Source organism: Corythoichthys intestinalis, chromosome 15, assembly GCF_030265065.1.
Source record: "Corythoichthys intestinalis isolate RoL2023-P3 chromosome 15, ASM3026506v1, whole genome shotgun sequence".
In the NCBI taxonomy this organism is placed as follows: Eukaryota; Metazoa; Chordata; class Actinopteri; order Syngnathiformes; family Syngnathidae; genus Corythoichthys; species Corythoichthys intestinalis.
In genome coordinates this window covers 31,331,140-31,351,993 of record NC_080409.1, presented here as the reverse complement: position 1 = coordinate 31,351,993, position 20,854 = coordinate 31,331,140, and the positions used below count along the sequence as shown (strand labels likewise).

At 39.0% G+C, this 20,854-nt stretch overlaps 2 protein-coding genes across 3 annotated transcripts in view; both read left to right on the top strand.

Moving 5' to 3' along the window:
- The first annotated feature begins 2,842 nt into the window (after nt 1-2,842).
- On the top strand, nt 2,843-17,726 carry golga5 (golgin A5). Its single transcript, XM_057858520.1, has 13 exons — nt 2,843-3,050; nt 3,867-4,487; nt 6,315-6,521; nt 6,689-6,908; nt 6,978-7,101; nt 10,389-10,592; nt 12,748-12,918; nt 13,010-13,138; nt 13,206-13,304; nt 15,737-15,962; nt 16,040-16,139; nt 16,251-16,314; nt 16,574-17,726. The coding sequence occupies exons 2-13, from the start codon at nt 3,875-3,877 to the stop codon at nt 16,652-16,654; spliced, it is 2,238 nt and encodes a 745-aa protein (XP_057714503.1). The 5' UTR covers nt 2,843-3,050; nt 3,867-3,874; the 3' UTR covers nt 16,655-17,726.
- A 1,578-nt stretch (nt 17,727-19,304) lies between these two features.
- trip11 (thyroid hormone receptor interactor 11) overlaps nt 19,305-20,854 on the top strand; it is a 30,136-nt gene continuing 28,586 nt past the window's right edge. For both annotated transcript variants that reach the window (XM_057860141.1, XM_057860140.1), the window contains exon 1: nt 19,305-19,706. In XM_057860141.1, coding sequence (XP_057716124.1) covers nt 19,568-19,706 — 139 coding nt within the window. In that variant the 5' untranslated portion in view covers nt 19,305-19,567. The remainder of the gene's footprint in view (nt 19,707-20,854) is intronic.

Genomic DNA, 20,854 nt, shown 5'->3' with positions numbered 1-20,854 from the left:
TTTCTGCATAATTGCGACCTTTGTTATATTACCGTGTTTCACCCATAAAATCCCCAAAAAGTCCTTCTGTGGCCATTCACAGCTGTCTTGACACTCTGTGATACATGCTACACGGAGTTTCTGGATCGAAAAGAGGTAAGTCAGCGATAATATCTCGTTAAAATCATGGAGTCTTAAATTATATTCTCACCTCCAGTTAGGGTTTCGCCGTTTAACTTTTTTTTTTTAATGCCCTCCTGTTCAAATTTTTCTTCCCCCAGAAAATGGAGATTTTAAGCTTTACGATGATGTACCACACATACATATGGGACAATTTTGAAATTTGGCCAGATTGGGGGTCTCGGGGCGGAATTCCAAGTCACCTGACCGTTTTCCGCCATTTATATATAACATTAATCAGAAAATTATATACACTGAGTTTTTGGATTGAAACAAGGTAAGTATGCGATAATATCTCATTAAAATCATGGTGTCTTTAATTATGCTCTCATGCGCTCACCACAAATTTGGGTTTTGGGGTTAAAAAAAAAATTAAGAATGCCCTCCTCTTCAAAAATTTTCTTACCCCAGAAAATTGAGATTTTAAGCTTTCCAATGATGTATCACACATGCATATAGGACAATTTAGAAATTTGGCCAAATTGGGGGTCTCAGAGCAGAACTTCGAGTCACCTGAGTGTTTTCCGACATATACAAACAAAAAAAGGCTTTTGACAGTACAGTATTGTAACAACGAACTATATGTAACACTCTAGATTACATTTCACAAAATCCTATTTAATTGCCATATGTTTACATTCGTACACACACACACACCCTTTACAAAGAAATATTAACTTCTTCAATAACACAAAATTAAGGGCTTTTTGCTGATTGATCAACTGCAAAGACCTATACCAAAGAAGAGACTCATTCATCCAAAGTTTTAAAAAAAAACCTTGTTTTAAAGTATATCTGCATTTGTGAATGAAGAATTACGAAGAAGTATTGCAATCAAATTGATCACATAACCCAAATCTTTATTTCGGCCAGACACTCAAAACTGTCAGACACTGTCCATGTTAAAAGATCAATTTGTTTCGTCTGAAGTCAGCTCCACATATTCCTCCAGACCAACTGTAATGCTTTGGTGGTAATAAGTTCATTAATTTATTTGCAATGAAAAAACACAAAAGAGAATGAAAAAAAAAAAAAAAAGAAATCATCATTTTACACAAAACTCCAAAAATAGGCCGGACAAAAGTATGGGCACCCTCAGCCTAATACCTAGTAGCACAACCTTTAGTCAAAATAACAACCGCTTCGGGTATCTGTCAGTGAGGTTCTTGCAATGTTCTGCTGGAATTTTAGACCATTCTTCTTTGGCCAACTACTGCAGGTCACTGAGATTTGAAGGGTGCCTTCTCCAAACTGCCATTTTCAGATCTCTCCACAGGTGTTCTATGGGATTCAGGTTTGGACTCATTGCTGGCCACTTTAAAAGTCTCCAATGCTTTCTCTCAAACCATTTTCTAGTTCTTTTTGAAGTGTGTTTTGGGTCATTGTCCTGCTGGAAGACCCATGACCTCTGAGGGAGACCCAGCTTTCTCACACTGTGCCCTACATTATGCTGCAAATTTTGTTGGCAGTCTTCAGACATCATAATGCCATCCACACTGTCAAGCAGTCCAGTGCCAGAGGCAGCAAAGCAACACGAAAACATCAGGGAATCTCGGCCATGTTTGACTGTGGGGACTGTGTTCTTTTCTTTAAGGGCCTCGTGTTTTTCCCTGTAAACTATTATGTTGATGCCTTTTCTCAAAAAACTCTTCTTTTGTCTCATCTGACCAGAGAACATTCTTCCAAAACGTTTTTGGCTTTCTCAGGTAAGTTTTGGCAAACTCCAGCCTGGCTTACTGTCTCTGGGTCAGAAGTGGGGGTCTACCTGGGTAACCTACCATAGAGTCCCTTTTCATTCAGACGCCGACAGAAAGTATGGGTTGACACTGTTGTACCCTTGAACTGCAGGACAGCTTGAACTTGTTTGTATGTTAGTCGAGGTTCTTTAACCACCATCCGTACAATCTTTCGTTGAAATTTCTCGTCATTTTTTCTTTTCCGTCCACATCTAGGGAGGTTAGCCAGAGTGCCATGGGCTTTACAATTATTGATGACACTTCACACGGTAGACACAGGAACATTCGGGTTTTTGGAGGTGGACTTGTAGCCCTGAGATTGCCCATGCTTCCTCACAATTTTGCTTCTCAAGTCCTCAGACAGTTCTTTGGTCTTCTTTTTTTTCTCCATGCTCAATGTGGTACACACAAGGACACAGGACAGAGGTTGAGTCAACTTGAATCCATTTTAACTGGCTGTAAATGTGATTTCGTTTTTATCACCACCTGTTATGTGCCACAGCTAAGTAACAGGTGCTGTTAATCACAGAAATTAGAGAAGCATCACATGATTTTTCAAAGGGTGCCAATACTAATAAGTTTTGTGTAAAATTAAAAATGTCAATGTCATTTTCACAAAACACAACAATTTGACTCAAAATTAAATTTTAGTCTCAACAATTCGTTAGTGGGATAAATTGCATTTAGGATTTTAAATTGTACTTCTTCACCATACGATGACGTGTACTGGTGTCATACTGTCGTGCAGTGCACTTTTTTTCCGGATCAGGCATTTTTATTGCCACATATTTGTCGCGTACTTGCATGAAATATTAATTTAGTCAAAACGAATGTTATTTAGTTAATTCTATTCGTGAACATACGAGGATATTTGTTTCCAAATGAAATTGCATTGTTAATAATGTGAAGTTTTTTAAAGTATTTTTCAAACGTTAAGGCAATTCTTTAGCCACCTAAATTGTGGGGTCCTTCAGCTTTCTTCCTGATCCACGTAGAGATTTGTTATGATTTTTTCCCCACACTTTTGGTTATGTTTACAATGACATTTGTTTATTTCTACCCCAACGACATCACACTCGCATGTTCCCTTGTTAAACCTTGGAAATAGCCCGATGGTAGGGGAGGTTATTTGACATTTGGACGTCGTTTTAAACGGTAAGCAAGCAGAATAGCTTGAACTGGACAGCTAAGTCTGTTAGCGCCATCGCTCAATTTTTAAGTCAGGGCAATGCTTCAGACTTTTTTGTTCGTAAGTGACTTGACTTAAAGTTCAGTATTACTATTACTGTTATGCAATTGTGGGATGAATACACCAGAATTTAGAGACATGGAGTTGGGCCACTCTAGTTCGTGAGTTTGTGAGTTTTATCTTCCTGCTATGGAATCCAGCAATGCTGGTTTCTGTACTAGCAAGACCAGTACCAAAACACAACATTCTCATATCCCTGTTTTCGTGGGTATTGTGAACTGGAAGCCTGTATTATGTTCACATAAATAAATGCTTGAAATCACTTAAATTGTGGGTCCTGAATCTATAAACTATTGACTTTTTGAATGGCATTATGAAAATAAACTTTCCATGATATTCTATTTTTTTGTAAATGGGTCTGTATATTATTTAAGGGGAAAAAAACTGATTAACAAGCTTTTTAAAGCTAAACATTCAAACTAATTAAAAAGAAAATCATAAGAAAATTGTAGACTTGGAAAACTGTTTGAAAATGTTCCCCATTTTCAGTAGCTAAAAAAATAATAGCTAATTTGTTTATGATAATCGTTTTTTGTTGATGTTGGAAGAAAAAACAATAATTGATGTGTAATTAAACCTGAAACAGAATGGAATAGTCACTTTTGGGACTATTACCTCAAAGTACTTTTGGGGATAATTTTGTGCAAAATTCTTGTCCTTTATTAATTTTAAAAATCCCATCTTCAAAGTTTGCTCCTTATATTCTTTTTCTTTTCCATTAGCATGCAAAATGTCCTGGTTTGCGGAGTTTGCCGGCAAAGCGGAAAGCTTCCTGAATCAAGTCGACCAAGGCGCAGCCACCGCCTTAAGCAAAGGTCACAACAAAACATCCTCCCTGGCGTCATATTACGATGGAGACAGCGCGATGGTCCATCCTGAATACAAGGCGGAAACCGGGGAAATGTCTCATCACGCGTCAAGCTTCATCTCTTCAGCGGCTGGCAACATCAAGAAGTCTGCTCCTGCGACAGCTTCGGCCCACAAACAAGCACTGGGCAGAACTTCTAAGGCCCCGCCCTCTGCCTCCTCCTCTTCCTCCGCCTCGTCAGGCTTTGTGAAGCGCAAAAAGAGTGCGCATGATGTGGACGATGATATGCTCTTTGACTTCTTGAATAGTTCAGAGCCGCCAGTTAGTGTAAGACGCGACTCCAGGCGTGATGCCAACATGAAAGGGGGAATCGCAGAGGCTAAAACTCCAACTCCTACGCCTCCTGCCGCTGGCCCTTCAGTTTCATCCAAGTCACCCCGCCACGCCGACGTGTCCGGGTCATCTAGCCTCGACTCGCTGTCTGTTCACAGCATGAAAACATCAGAGGACAGTTCAGAGAAAGAGCAAAGCCAAGGTAGGTCATGCCAATGCACACTTTTTAATGTCATCCATTGAAGAACTTTCAATTATCAAAAACACTTTTTCATTGCAAAATTTTCTGGTACACATAATAAAAACAGACAAATGGTGCATTCACGTGCGCTGGGAAAGATGATTCTTACCACTTGCTGATTGGTAACTGTGTGCGTCCTGTACAAGTGTTTTTTGTTGTCCAGCAAAAGAAAGAAAACTCATTATTTTGTTTTTGTTTTTTACGTGGGCAAAATTGTTTAGACCTATAAATTCTCTACTAGGACAAGAAAAGGATAAATAAAAATGCAACAGCACAGTTAACAGTAAGTTTTTGTTTTCAATTTTCAATAAATTAATACTTGTAAAAATTATCACTTTGTCGGAAAATAAATTTATAACTGTGTACACTACACAGCCATCCAAACAACGGGCAAAGTGACGATAAAACTTCTTTTAAAAAACTTGTTTTCTGTCCACCATTTACAAAGGTAAAATGTTGTCTCATCTCGGAAAGTTGGAATTTCCAATTCTCTAGTGAATAATACTGTCCAAGTTGAGGGGGCATTCACTTGCAATTATTGACTGTACAAGTTAGTGGTATTTCCCATAATTACGACACTACATGAAGGCAGCATCATAGCTGATGCTCAGCTAACGGTTATCGAAATAGAGACAGCCAATCTAATATATGGAAAAATATGTGTTGTGAACTGATATTTTTGTCTTTTGTTCTGGGTTGGAAAAAAAGTCCTAAAATGTCACTTGAAATGTCAGTCTTTTAGATTTTTTTAAATTATGTTCTGTAATGAAATACAATTAAATAAATGAACTCAGCATTATGAATATTCTGTGAATTAGGGGTGGGAACCTCTTGGTACCTCACGATACGATACGATTTGCTATACAAAGCTCACGATAACGATGATTTCACGTTATGGCGATACGACTATCATCGATACATTGGTCAGGAAATAATTTTAGAATATTCCACAAAACAACTAATAAACAGAAAAACACGCTATTTTCATCCTCCTGCTGTGAATTGGAATGAGTTATCACTAGACGTCCAGTCCGTTTGAGTTGGGACCCCTCCCTCCTTGAACGATTTGGACATCTATGGTGGTCAATTTCAGGCCATTTGCTGTTGATTTTTGGTCAATTTGTATTGATTTGGGGGGCATTTATGGGCCACTTCCCTTTGATTTTGGGGCATTTATGGGTCACCTCCAGTTTACTTTGGGTTACAGAACAGGAAGTGACCCAAGAATTTCCCCAAATGAATAGGCAATGACTTAAACTCAACAGAAAGTGACCTGTAAATGTCCTAAAATGAACAAAAAATGACCTGTAAGCGCCCCAACGATATGTCGTTTCTTGGCAGGAGCATATCGATAAGCTTTTGGGATCCAAAGTATCACGATATATCTCTATTTCGATATTTTGTCACACTCCTGTGAATACTATTTGATTCATTTAGCCACAAAAATATTTTTTAAATGTAAAAAAAAAAAAAGCTTTTTTTGGACAATTACTGTTTCAGTTAAAATGTGATTAAACAAAATTAACTACAAAGCCTCTAATTAATTGGATTTCTTTGGGGTGCCATGCATAAGAATAACACTTTAAGCTGCGTCACCAGTAGGTGGATGGCGAGATAGTGTAAAGCGCTTTGAGCGCCTTGAAAGGTGGAAAAGCGCTATATAAGTATAACACCATTTACCATTTAAGCTAAAATTTCACAAAAAGAATAAAATGTTGAATAATTATAGCATAAAAATGATGTCGGTCAACAAAAAAGAGGCTAAATTTCTTTGTCTTGTAATCTCAGCCAGTCCAGACTCAACTGAGAACTTGGACTCGGGCTTGGCTGCCCCTCAGGATTCTGGCCAACAGGAGTCGTGCGGTCCTTCAGAGGAGGCACAGGGCCAGGTTCTGTCCAGCCTGCGTCTGGAGAACCAACTCCTACGTAGTGAGGTGGCCTCCCTCAACCAGGAAATGGCTTCGATCATTCAGAGATCAAAGGACATGCAAGAAGGTAAGACACATTTTATCGACCTACTCCTCGTCTGCTATTGTCGGCAATGGACATTAACGGGTTCCAGCTTTGATCTCCCAGATCAAATAAAGTGGATGTTTCCCACCGCCAAAGGCATTGAAACAATCATTCACTGGGTATTCTGCTCTCCATAATCACTCACTCAGAACTGAACCACACACGGCTGCGTGTTGACGAAAGGAACTCCGAGCGGTCTCAAAGCGACCGTGCTCTGCGGGGTATGCGCTCGCAGGTGGATGACCTGAACGAGGCGCTGGCCGCCAAAGACGGGCAGCTTGCCGTGCTCAAGGTCCGACTGGACGAGGCCGACCAGCTGCTGAGAAGCCGCAGCGTGGCGCTGGAAGAGGCGCAGAAGGAAAAGTCCAGGTATGATAACACTTAAAAAAAAATTTTTTTTTTCTTTTTTATGCAGTGTCTACAATTTGTACTGTTTAGAATCTTGGAGGACCACACAGAAGGCAGCACTTTGCACTCCCAAGCTCTGGAGACCGTGCAGGAAAGGCTGCGGGAAGCCGAGCAGAACATCAGGAGAGAGGCGGACAACTATCGACAAATGCAGGTGATATACTGTCATCCCCTGAAATCACATTTTTTCCCCATATTGTCCGTTTTAGATCATTTTCACAATAAAAAAACAACAACTTTTGTATAGTTTATTTTAACTGTGAGCTTTAAAGAATTTTTATTGAAAACATTAGATACAAAAGAGTATTTACGTAACCCAAAAAAGTACCGTAATTATGGACTTTAAGGTGCACCTGGCAATAAGCCAGCAACATCCACCAAATTTCGCAAGAAAAATGTATTTGTTCGTAGATAAGATGCAACGCTAATATGGTATTATAGGCAGAGGTGGAGCTTGTGAACAGGCAAGCCAGGCAGTTTCTTTGGGCCCCAGCCAATAAAGGGCTGATCCTCACAGAAACGACAAGAATTGGTCATTTGAAATGAGACCGCAACCCCCCCCCTTGCGGGGCTCCACCCTATCTGCTGTAGCAACCTGCACTTGACACTATCAGTGGACCCTGTGTATTTCGTGAAAAGTGAAACTGAAGTGTGTCATTTTAATGACGTTTATTTATTTATTGGATGTTATTCATACTATTAAATTTTTTTCTACTTGTATGTCCTTTACACGGTGGAAAAAACAGAGCAGGCTTAAAAAGCAGTTTCTTCTCTAGCAATCTTCTTTAAAAAAACTGCTGTATTTTAAGACAAAAGAATTGTTGTGTTTGATAGAACAATATGTCTATATGCTGCCATAGCAGTTTCATAGCGCATTAAGCCCCCGAACTATTTTTAATTTGTCCGTTTTAATATTTAGTTTGAGAAAGAAAAAAAAAAAGGACTTAATAAAATGATTTAGTTGCATACATTTAAACAAATTATGTCACAATAAAAAAATTGTGTCTATCAATGGGTCACGGATATCTACCTCATAACTATCGCTTAATTGTAGTTTTTTTGTTACTGTCGCATTTCCCCCGATATATTAGATGATAAATAATCGATCTGAACAAAGAAAAATTGAAAAAAAAAATGTTTAAAAGGGTAAATATTTGAAAAAGAAAATCTCGACCACTCATTGATGTCTGCAATTTCTGCATCGCGACCCTTGTTATATTACCGTGTTTAACCCATAAAATCCCCAAAATGTCCGGCCAGGTGAGACATGCTACACTGAGTTTTTTTATTGAAACAAGGTATGTGCGCTATAATATCTCGTTAAAATCATGGTGTCTTTAATCATGCTTAGGGCTTAATTTAAAAAAAAAAAAAAAAAAAAATTAAAAAAAATTTTTTTTTTTTTATGCCCTCCTGTTCAAAAATTTTCATCCCCCAGCAAATTGCGATTTTAAGCTTTTCAATGATGTATCACACATGCATATAGGACAATTTTGAAATTTGGCCAAATTGGGGGTCTCAGAGCAGAACCAAGTCACCTGAGTGTTTTCCGCCATAAATATGTTGTCGGCCCACTTTATTTTTGTTTTAATGTGGCCTTATACATTGTTTACCCTTTTTTGTGCATTTACAGTATGTCTGCTAAAAACTAATTTTTGCGGTGCGCACGGGTGGGGTGGAGGGCTCCAGGGATTTCTTGCTTAAAGCCCCAAGAGACACTAGGAACCGATTGTTGAATTGTAGGAGACTAGTTACACTAAAATACATTAGCCTGTAAAAATACATACATTTTCATTTGCAGAACTATGGTTTGCAAAAGAGGGTATTTTATTAAATATCAACTCATTTTATTTAACATAAACTGTGCCGTCATGGATCGAAAAGACACCCTTGAGATTTTTTTTCATTTTCTAGTTAACATGGTGACATGATAGTAACAAAAGTCTCTAATAACACTTCAATGAAATGAAAATAAATACCGTAATTTCCTGAATATAAGGCGCACCCGTGTATAACACGCACCCTAATTTTAGCACCAATAAATAGAAGAATACAAGAAGACAGAGCTCGTGTACAGATACAGAAATGTCCTTTTACTGACTGGTGTAACACAGCACAAGCATAGCACATTGGTAGGACAAAACATTACCGTAAACTGACAATATGTATGGTAATAACATGACTTGACAACTTCTCCAACTTAACAGAATCCAGGAGAAAGCAAAACAGATATGACTTTTCTTTTAAAGGCCGCTGTATAACTTGCTCGTTTCATCATGATGAATAAATGTTTCTTCCATGGTTTGATACGGTAAAATAAAAGTGATGATTAAAGTCGGAAATCGGAAAGACCACATCGCTGTAGACCGTAAACATAGGAACTATTGTTATTTGGGTTTAAGTTTCCCGAGGGACGGATATAGTTGACGGACACAGGAAGTCTGTTGTGTTACATTTGTTATGGTCCGAGTTGCAATAAACTTTGACTCAAATGAGTTAAAGAAACTAAATTATGTGCTTTATGAAGAGTGAAAAAAGCAGAATTTAACACAGACGAAATCATTCGACCAATAAGAGTGAAGTATTACCGAAACAAAATGGTGACGTCATGTACCGTAATGGTCGGAAATGGATCGCCGCATACGTTTTTTTTCAACACAACATGGCCGTGTCAATTAAATAAAAAATTCTGTCTTATGTATGTATGTATATATTATATATATATATATATATATATATATATATAATATATGTATATATTATATATATATATATATATATATATATATATATATATATATATATATATATATATATATATATATATATATATATATATACACACACACATACATACATACATACATACATACATTATATTGTATTTCTGTCTCCATCCCTGTGCCAGTGTATAATGCGCACCCATGATTTTACAAGTTGATTTTTGGAAAAAAAAAAAGTGTGCGTTATATTCAGGAAATTACGGTAATAGAAAAATATGATAAATTTACTAAACATTGCAAGGAATTTATATTTACTTTGACAGAAGACTGGAAACTAAATAACAGTAGTGGTAGTATTACAACTCTTTTTTTGAATGAGGGAATATTGTTATATTTCTTGTCTAAGACTACCTCCTAGGCGTTTGAGGATGAATATTTATTAATTTTTTTTGTTAGATATTGTGACGCAATGCTAATTTTTGCATTTTAATTTTTTTGCAGGAATAGCGTCTCCTTTTGCACCTTAGCATTATGCTAACGGGTTTTTTGAAAAACAACGAAGTCAAATAAGTGGGAGAAAATTGATGGATGGAAACTGGATTTTGTATTTTATTGCACATTATGTACCATTGTATGTCTTCAGTTTTCCAGTTTACCTCAGCAATATTTGTATGCTGACCATAGACGTCCAAAATAAGTTACCGATTTGTTTGATTAGAGCGAATATGCCAGCCGGCAGTCACGGCTGGAGAGCGAGCGGCAGAGCCTGGCCGAGGCGTTGACAGCGGCGGAGAGGCGCGCCACAGAGGAGAAGCTCCAGGTGGACAGCCTCCAGCAGCAGCTGAGGAGTGCCAAGAACGCCGCCGAGAGCGCCAAGCAAGAGTTGCAGGACTACAAGCACAAGGCCTCGCGCATTCTACAAGTAAGCTGGGTCTACTCCACTACTACTTCAAGGAGCAGTGCTCGACCACTAATTGGTTGGGACTCTGATATTATTGTGAACAAGAAGACTTTAGCTACTAAGAAAGTATTTTTCTACTTCATTCTTGTTTGAAAATAATTCAGTGGGACAGCAACATGTTTAAAACTCATAATTATTACATTTGAAGTGCTTAAAAAACATTTATTAATATATACGTATATATATACTGGTCCTTCGCAAAAAAAGTAGCATATTGTGATAAAGTTCATTATTTTTGTAATGTAATGATTAACATTAGACTTTCATATATTTTAGATTCATTACACACAACTGAAGTAGTTCAAGCCTTTTATTGTTTTAATATTGATGATTTTGGCAATAAAGTCAAGAAAACCCCAAAATCCCTCTCCAAAAATTAGCATATCATGAAAAGGTACACTAAAGAAGCTACTAACCTAATCATCTGAATCGACGAATTAACTCAAAATTCCTGCGAAAGATTCCTGAGGCTTTTAAAAACTCCCAGCCTGGTTCATTACTCAAAACCGCAATCATGGGCAAGAAAGCCGACCTGACTGCGGTCCAGAAGGCCATCACTGACACCCTCAAGCAAGAGGCTAAGACACAGAAAGAAATTTCTGAGTGAATAGGTTGTTCCCAGAGTGCTGTATCAAGGCATCTCAGTGGGAAGTCTGTGTGAAGGAAAAAGTGTGGCAGGAAACGCTGTACAACCAGAAGAGGTGACCGCACCCTGAGAAAGATTGTAGAGAAAGGCCGATTCCAGACCTTGGGGGACCTGCAGAAACAGTGGACTGAGTCTGGAGTTGAAACATCCAGAGCCACCGTGAACAGGCGTGTGCTTGAAATAGGCTACAGGTGCCGCATTCCTCAGGTCAAGCCACTTTTGAACCTGAAACAGCAGCAGAAGCGCCTGACCTGGGCTACAGAGAAGCAGCACTGGACTGTTGCTCAGTGGTCCAAAGTACTTTTTTCAGATGAAAGCAAATTTTGCACGTCATTCGAAAATCAAGGTGCCAGAGTTTGGAGAAAAACTGGGGAGAAGGAAATGCCAAAATGCCTGAAGTCCAGTGTCAAGTACCCACAGTCAGTAACTGTCTGGGGTGCCATGTCAGCTGCTAGTGTTGGTCTACTGTGTTTTATCAAGGGCAGGGTCAATGCAGCTACGTAGCTATCAGGAGATTTTGGAGCACTTCATGCTTCCATCTGCTGAAAGCTTTATGGAGATGAAGATTTCATTTTTTCGTACGACCTGGCACCTGCTCACAGTGCCAAAATCACTGGTAAATGGTTTACTGACCATGGCATTACTGTGCTCAATTGGCCTTCCAACACTCCTGACATGAACCCCATAGAGAATCTGTGGGATATTGTGAAGAGTAAGTTAAGAGACACCAGACCCAACACCGTGGATGAGCTTGAGGCTGCTATCGAAGCATCCTGGGCCTCCATAACACCTCAGCAGTGCCACAGGCTGATTGCCTCCATGCCACGCCGCATTGAAGCAGTCATTTCTGCAAAAGGATTCCCGACCAAGTATTGAGTGCATAGCTGATATAATTAATTGAAGATTGACTTTTTGTGTATTAAAAAACACTTTTTTGTATTGGTCGGATGAATATGCTAATTTTTGAGTTAGGGATTTTGGGGGTTTTCTTGACTTTTGTGCCAAAATCATCAAAAATAAACAATAAGAGGCTTGAACTACTTCAGTTGTGTGTAATGAATCTAAAATATATGAAAGTCTAATGTTTATCAGTACATTACAGCAAATAATGAACTTTATCACAATATGCTATTTTTTTTGAGAAGGACCAGTATTATATATGTTATTTATAAGTATAAGTAAGTATATAAGTTTTTTTTAAATTATACTTTTGGAAAAAACAAAAAAAACATGTCTTATATGTATCTTTTTCCAATGATAAATTTGGATAAATACATTGAACACACACAAAAAAAATGGGGGGGCTATTTCACGATTTTTCACTTATTGCAGCGGGTTCTGGTCCCCATTAACTGCGAGAAACGAAGGATCACTGTAGATAATTTCAACGCAAATTCAGTTCATTTTTAAACAACTGGTTTATCTTCTGCTGTCAATTAAGTGTGTGTTTAATGTCATTCAACGTTTTAGTCCAAAGAGAAGCTGATCAGCAGCCTTAAGGAGGGCTCCAGTCTGGACACGCTGGACGGCAGCGGTGCCGCCGCTGTGGAGATAGAGGAGTTGCGGCACGAAAAGGAGCTACAGAGAGAGGAGATTCAAAAGCTGCAAGGCCAATTACACTCGGTCCGGACTGAATTACAGGTGAGAAAATAGGCCAAAACAGAAGGAACACTTCAAGTCATTATGATTAACTGGCTGTACGGGGAACTGGACGTATCGCTTACATTTTCAGGATTTAGAGAGCCAGTCCCTGGCCGAAGCGGAAACGTGGCGGCAGCAGACTGCGCAATTTGAGGAACAGACGGCGGCATTGAACCGTGTCAGACAGGAGCTGGAAGCCGAGGTGGATCGGCACAAACAGGTGGGAAGCGCGTCAATGACTTTGCGTCTTCTCAAAGCGGCGCAATTTGATACTTTATTGTTCTTAGGAGCTGCACTATGTGGAGGAGGAGCAGAATCGTACTAAAAGCACATTGCAGAGCCGGATCAAAGACAGAGAAGATGAAATTCAAAAACTGAGAAATCAGGTGGGTATGACCAGTGACAGTTCATTTCTCAATTGCAAGAGTTTAAAAAAGTCGGCTCATCTTAATTTTATCATTCATTTTAACTGTTAATATTATTTACCTTATATTTTTTTCAGGAGTCATACAAAAATATCATTTTTAGTTGGTTTCTTTTATTCTTTTTAATCCATATTTTTAACAACTGTGCTTCTATTTCATCCCTGCTGACTGCTAGAGGCGGTGCTGGAAGCACTGAATGATCCTTTCGCGCATACGCAGTACGAGTAACAATATCAAAAATGTCACATGTGACCCCAGGTTGATCCCCGGAAAAGACATAAATTCCAGTGACAACAGAGTACTGGATACTAGGAGTGGAAACCTCTTGGTACCTCACCATACGATACGATTTGCGATACAAAGCTCACGATAACGATGATCTGACGATATGGTGAAACTACGATTATCGATACATTGGTCAGGAAATCATTCTAGAATATTCTACAAACAACTAATAAACAGAAAACCAAGCTTATGCTGTGAATTGAATGATTTTATCACTAGTAGACGTCCAATCCATTTGAACTGCGAGGGTGGCAGCGGATGAACGAATTCGCTGCCATCCCTCCCACTTCAAACGGATTGAACATCTATGGCCATCAGTAGCACCCAATGCCAGGCAATGAGGTAATTTTGGGCCATTTAAGGTCATTTACTTGTTGATTTTCAGTTACTTCCTGTTGATTTGGGGGTATTTTATGGGTCACCTCCTGTTTATTTTGAGTTATAGAACAGGAAGTGACCTGGGAATCACCCAAATCAATAGGCAGCAACTCAGACTCAACAGGAAATGACCTGTAAATGCCCTGAAAATCGGACAGAATAACTGTAAATGCTTTTGTTTCGAATGAACAAAAGTTCCCAGTCTAAATGATTGGGCGTCAAGCACCGTCAATGCAGCCTTATAGTTAACTGAGACACTATTATGGTGGAAGATTTTGGTAGCAACTTGTTGGTTCCCTTTGTTTTTTTACAAAAAAAAACAAAAAAAAAACAACAGTGACACCTTTTTAAAACGATATCGCGATTCTTGGCAGGAGCATATCGATAACCTTTTGGGATACAAAGTACAGTGGTACCTCTACATACGATCACTTCGACACACGATCTTTTCGACATCCGACGTAAAACTTGAGCCGCCATTTGTTTCTACATCCGACGAGTTGCTCGAAATACGACGACATGACAGCACTGCAAACGAACGCACGGTGGATTTTCTTGTGTGAGAAATCAACACAGTTTTCAAAAAAAGTTGATACAGTTGGAGAAACAAGGAAAAAAGTGATGCTTACCTTTGAAATGAAGATGCAAGTTATAGAAAAATATGAGCTTGGGGTGCGCGTCCCTGAACTGGCTCAACAATACAGCTCCATGGTCCTCTTCCGACCACCGTTCGCCACTATTTATAAGTTAAGGTGACAATTATTATTGTGGTAACATTGCCAAGGAAATCGCCAGCTTCGTCACGTTTTTATCATTTATTTAAGAACTTATCCAACACAAAACGCCCATTGTCTTAAGCAGTTGACCGCTCTCAAGAAAACGAAAGTATTATCTCTACCGCACCGACCTATCTCACTGAGACGTCACCTTCGCGGTGCGTTCAGGGACAGTAAAAAGTGTCCGCCATATTAGAATCCGATTCGTTACATTATTTACAGGAATAATTATTAATTATTCTTCTTATTATTATATTATTCTGAATTATTTATTTATAACTTATTTGTTTTTCTATGTTTAATTGCCATTTGTAACAGTGCCAGCAGTATTTATTAAGAATTTAGTGTATGTTTTTAGGCTTTGGAACGAATTAATGGAATTATAATGTATTCCTATGGGAAAATCCTGCTCGACATACGACCATTTCGACTTACAAACAAGGTCCTGGAACGAATTAAATTCGTATGTAGAGGTACCACTGTATCACGATATATCACCATTTCGATGTATTGTCACACCCCTACTGGATACATTGTAATTTTTACTTTTTTACTTTCAGAAGTAAGCACAAAAGAGACCCCATGAAGTTTCTTTCTATTTCATCCCTGCTGTCTACCAGAAGGTTTTATCATTTGTATTTTTTTTTTACCTTCTCCAGTAGGTGAGACCCGCTCGAGGTGGAAGTTCTATATTTGGTTCCCTATGTCTGTTCCGTATATTTGTGTTCAACGTAACTCAAGAATGGATAAAGGCATTATTATCAAACTTTTTTGAAATGTAAAAAGGAAGAGGTGATTAAATTTTGGGGTCATGGGGTCACATGGCCAACTTGAATTTGGCTTCTTAGGCGGTTGTCTGCTCTCCCAGAGTGCTCCTCTAGCTTTTTTCCAATATAATGAATTGCATTACATAATATCTTGCACATGTGGATGCTTGTTGTTTTCCCCCTTCAGTTGACCAACAAGACACTGAGCAACAGCAGCCAACCGGAGCTGGAGAACCGCCTGCACCAACTGACTGAGACGTTGATCCAGAAGCAGACCATGCTGGAGGCTTTGGGCACGGAGAAAAGCTCGCTTGTCTTCCAGCTGGAGCGCCTGGAGCAGCAGCTCAAGAATACCCAGGGGGGTCCGAGCACAGGGGGGCCAGCTATCAACATGAGCGGCATCGAGGGGCCAGGTAACCACATCTTACGCGTTTGACCAATATAGTTGTCATATTTTATAACTTATTATTTACTTTTTTATAACCTTCAGGAGCCAGACAGAGAAACATTCCGGTGCTTTTCAGCAATGAAGACGGTTCTGGCGTATATGGGAAAGTGCAAAAGGCTGCCAGCACTATTGACCGCTTCAGGTAAATGCGTGAGTCATGAATAGGAAACTACATTACCCACAGCCCACTTGGGTTTGTCGCTGGCTCAGGATTCATTTAGATCCGGTCTGGTTTCTCATTCTCTCATTCCAGCATCAGACTTGGGATCTTCTTGAGGCGCTACCCAATGGCGAGGATTTTTGTCATCTTGTACATGGTGAGTATCTGTTTAAAACCCTTCTGTTGGACTGCCCTGGTTGGACTTAAAATTATTATTATTATCATGGAATACCAAAAAATCTGGAAAAAGAACATTTAATTCCATTTCAATTCAAATAAAAACACTTGATTAATTTTTTTTTGCGTGTTTAAACCTTTAGTGGGTCACAATAATGATTGGTGTAGCAAATAAACTTCAATACAAACTTGATATGTGCCTTCCACCCACTAATCTTTTGACTTGATTGTTCTGGCAGGTGGTGCTGCATCTTTGGGTGATGATTGTGCTCCTGACTTACTCTCCAGAAATGCATGAAGCCCACCCCGATGGAAGCTAGGTGAAAACGTCACTGGCTGCTGAACTATATGGGCTCCGGGATCTGATTTAATATTTTTTTGCACATAGAGACACTTGCTGATCAAGTCATCCATTAACTGACAATGGCAGTATGTTTAAAGCAGTTACTTTATTCATTTCTTGCGAACTCACGAGCGGTATTTGGGAGGAAAGGCACCTGCTTGCCCTGCTTTCAGATACTTGAGAGATTGTATTTAACAATGTAAAAAGATTATTTTAATAAAAGACTTAAACATTGCAGCGTTGTACTAATGTTAATTAATTGCTCTAAGTTTGATTTCGACCCAAAGTCTTTTGTTTTGAAGCAGAGAACGTCGGGGAAACACCACTGTGGTTAGTTTAGGTTACTTGTTGATGATTTCAATAATGAGGACTTTTCAAAGTTATTATGGAATTGACAATAAAGCAAACTTTGACTTTGAAATATGAAGGTCCTCTGAAGATGCCTCATAATGCCACACGTTGCCATATTGGCTAGTACAAGGACTGATTAAAGCAACACTAGGTAACTTTTCAGTTTTGGTTGATTTTAGTGATTCCAGTGGACAAAAGCAGTAGTTTTTTTGCCTTAAGAAAGACTGCGTTTCCCATGACGACCAGTGCACACCGGCACAATGTCGTAAAATAATCTGGCTGCTTGCAGATGGATTAAACAATATTTCTGTTTCCGGCGGCTGTGTGAAGGATGAATAGTAATAAGGTAATGAATCCATTTGTGGCTAAACAATAGCATATGACTGTTAGCGACCGTAAGCCTAACCCCTCCACCCCACTTGAACTTGTCAGCGCTGACGAGTGAAAGCCGGGCCAATGTTTATTCTTGAGTATCCTTTTATCCTGGTTGCCTCTTTTTATTTCCTCCTCGGACAAAATATTTTGTCTCTTTTGTTGCTCTGCCATCATCTCAAGTGTTCGCATCGACTTCCATCTTTATTATGAAAGGGGAAGTGACGTATGCTGTAAAGCAGTCAGCACATTTGTATTTTTTGTGTGTGGCAGGGTTCCTGCCACCCTCCTCAAAGATAATTAGTGCCTGTGAAAGCAATACAGACCCCCTCAAGATATAAAAGCGGTGTCATTAAATTAGTTCTCAGTCTGCGTATCTGCGTTATGAAAATATTTTATAAAGATTGAATTTACCTAGTGTTGCTTTAAAATATATACGTTGTCAGGTGAAATGTCAAGTACATGAAGTTCGTGCATGAATATTATGTACTAAACATTTAATTAAAAAAAAAAAAAAGACTTGGATGTGGTCTAAAACTAGGGATGGGTGGATCGATACCAAAATATCGATATTTCGATCCAGCGCGTAAAATTTTAGGTATCGATCCCCAAGCAAAAGTATCGATATCTGGAATTAATATATGTTCTTTGTCAATTTTTGGGTATATTTTTTTGCACACTTTTTGTACTTTTCCCTTTCGCATTCTACACGCACTTAAGCAGTGCACACACATAAGCAGTGCACCGGCGTGTGCTCCCGCCCCCATTCACGTACCAATCCTGTGTCGAACAGTATGCTTATCCTCCGCCCCTCTCACGCCTAATTTCTTAACTTTATTATTATTTCTTATTCATTTATTATTATTTCTTGTGAATTTATGTTTCACATTTTTATTTTTTCATGAAATGTTTTTCCATATTTTTTTATGTTACAAAAAATTAAATGCGTGATTTTTTCTGTTTTGTTGCTACTTATTTTTATTTTGTTAAAGGTCTGTTTCAATTATTTCAAGATCTGTTTTTTAAATTTATTTTTATTATTATTATTTTTTTAATTTCAAAATCTGTTTGAAAATTGTGTTAGTAAAATAAAATTCAAAAGCGGCAAGTGACTATTGATTATTGGATTTGTTTTTAGTGATCTACCATTTGAGGGCGGTAACATGCTAATTAATTCGTTCTTTAATTAGATCCAAAATATTTAATTTAAGTAGATTAAAATTTGATCAAATACAACGTGTAGCAGGGAAATGTTCTGTGCATATGAAATTAAGGGTCATGGTTAAAGGGTGAGACTGACTAATCAGAGTTTGTTGTTGATGGATTGGTTTGTGAGTTTGAGGGAAACTGCTTTGCTAGTTATTAAAAGCAGCAGTTTGCCATTGCAAAGCATATTTGACGCAAAGAGACAATAGTTTTTGAGTGCTTGATGTAGTTGTACATTAGATATCATCAGAATGGCTGAGAACACTGCAGGGTTGTTATACTAATATGAATTTCCGGTATTGATATCGGATCGGGATCGCAATATTTGGCCTTGGTATTACTTGGTATCGGATCGAATCAAAAAACACTGGTATCGCCCATCTCTACCTAAAACATTTAGAATGCACTATAATTTATCCTTATTTGGATCACAAAAATCAGTAGGCTTTATCTTTGAAAAAGGGCCAAGTAATTTTTCACATTTCCCCCTATAACTTTATTTGTATTTGGAATTTTTGAATGATATAAAAAGAAGCAACACTGATTCTGTGAGCTTTGTAGAATGAAAAAATGGGGGAAAAAAAGATTCTCCGTATAGTGCCTATCCCAGTTATTTTGAATTCAACGTGTTCATTGGCCCTTTAAAAACTTCTTTCTCATGTTTCTTCCCACAATGCACCGCGATTCTTCCACGTCACAGCTGACAGCCAACCGGTCCGATAATGGCTGCTGCAGCCGAGTTGGCAGTCTCATGAACTCAACGGGTAACAGCCCTTTCCCCAATTCTAAAATTAAGATATATGGGGACAAAATTCTCAAATTGTGATGAGGGTTTGACTGAATGACCTAGGACGCTGGTTAACCAAAGCAAGGCTAAGCTAGCCCCCCTTACTACGGTCGCCCTCCCCGACCCCGTCTTCTGTTTTGGTTTGGCCGTGTTGTTGTTGAGCTACCTCGGAACATGTCGTCTTGGCTCGGCGGAATCGGATCCGGCCTCGGCCAGTCGCTCGGCCAGGTCGGCGGGAGCCTGTCGTCCTTCACCGGGCAGCTCTCCAACTTTACCAAAGATATGTTGCTGGAGGGAGTGGAAGAAGTTGGAGGTGAGTCGCCACATCATCAACATCATTACAGCACCTATTTACTTTCTCATCCAACTAATCACTATCGACGTATACAGTTGTTCATTTGTTGAGGATGTAATCACAGTATCGTACTTCTAAAACGAATAGAAATTGGAGTCGCATGGCTATCTAATGAGCTTCTCACTCCTTTTCATGAACGTGGATAATACATTCCCAGACTAAGTAAGTGCCACATAACTACAGTATGGTGCAGATCACATGATATGGCTGCTTAATTCGTTTTTTTTAATATATATATTTTTTCTTTCGAAAACGTAGATGATGGAATCGGAAAACATGGCGATCTAATGAGTTTCTTACTCACCTGTCCTTGACAATTTATGGGGCCTTTCCATGTCATGTCATCACATTAGTTTCGGATGATACTATTTTAGTACCTAGATATCCTTTCCTCCTTTCAATTTCAATCCATGGTGTCCTTTTAAGCAAGTTGTGGGACAGGACTATTAGTCAGGAGTAAACATGTGCCGATTACCGGTTTTAATGTATACCGTGGTATGAAACTGTCCAGCTTTCAGAACCGCGAAATTTTCCATCATACCATCCCTAAGATATTAGCTATTTTTATGTCCAAAAAATGCATGCCGAAATCTCTCGCTCGCAGCTGTAAGGCTCAACTATCTCCCACCGGTTGTTGCTCAGTGTCAGTGAGTCAGCTGTGCTACATGATGGCTGGAGGAGGTGAAACTCCTGAACTTTTTCTCCCCAGCGAAGAAAATGAAATCGCTGGTATGGGAATACTTTGGCCACAGAAAAGTGACAGACGGTTGCGGCTTAGAGGAGGGCCAACCGGCATGTAAAACATGTTTGCGGAGGGTGGCTGCCAAGGAGGCAATACCTCCTATATGATTTTGCATTTATACAAAATGAAAGGATAGTAAACGCTGTCATGAATGTTTCCCACCAGCTACGGGAGTTAATTCCAGCGTGTTAAGTGTGTCGAGCGGTGGTAAAAATTGTCGTGTAATAATATTGAGCTGTGGCTAAGGGTTTAGGCTCACCTCAAGGACTGCGTTTATTTTAATTTTATTGATTTATTTATTTTTAGTTATTTGAACTTAACGCCCTGCGATTGGCTGGCAACCAGTTCAGGGTGTCCCCTGCCT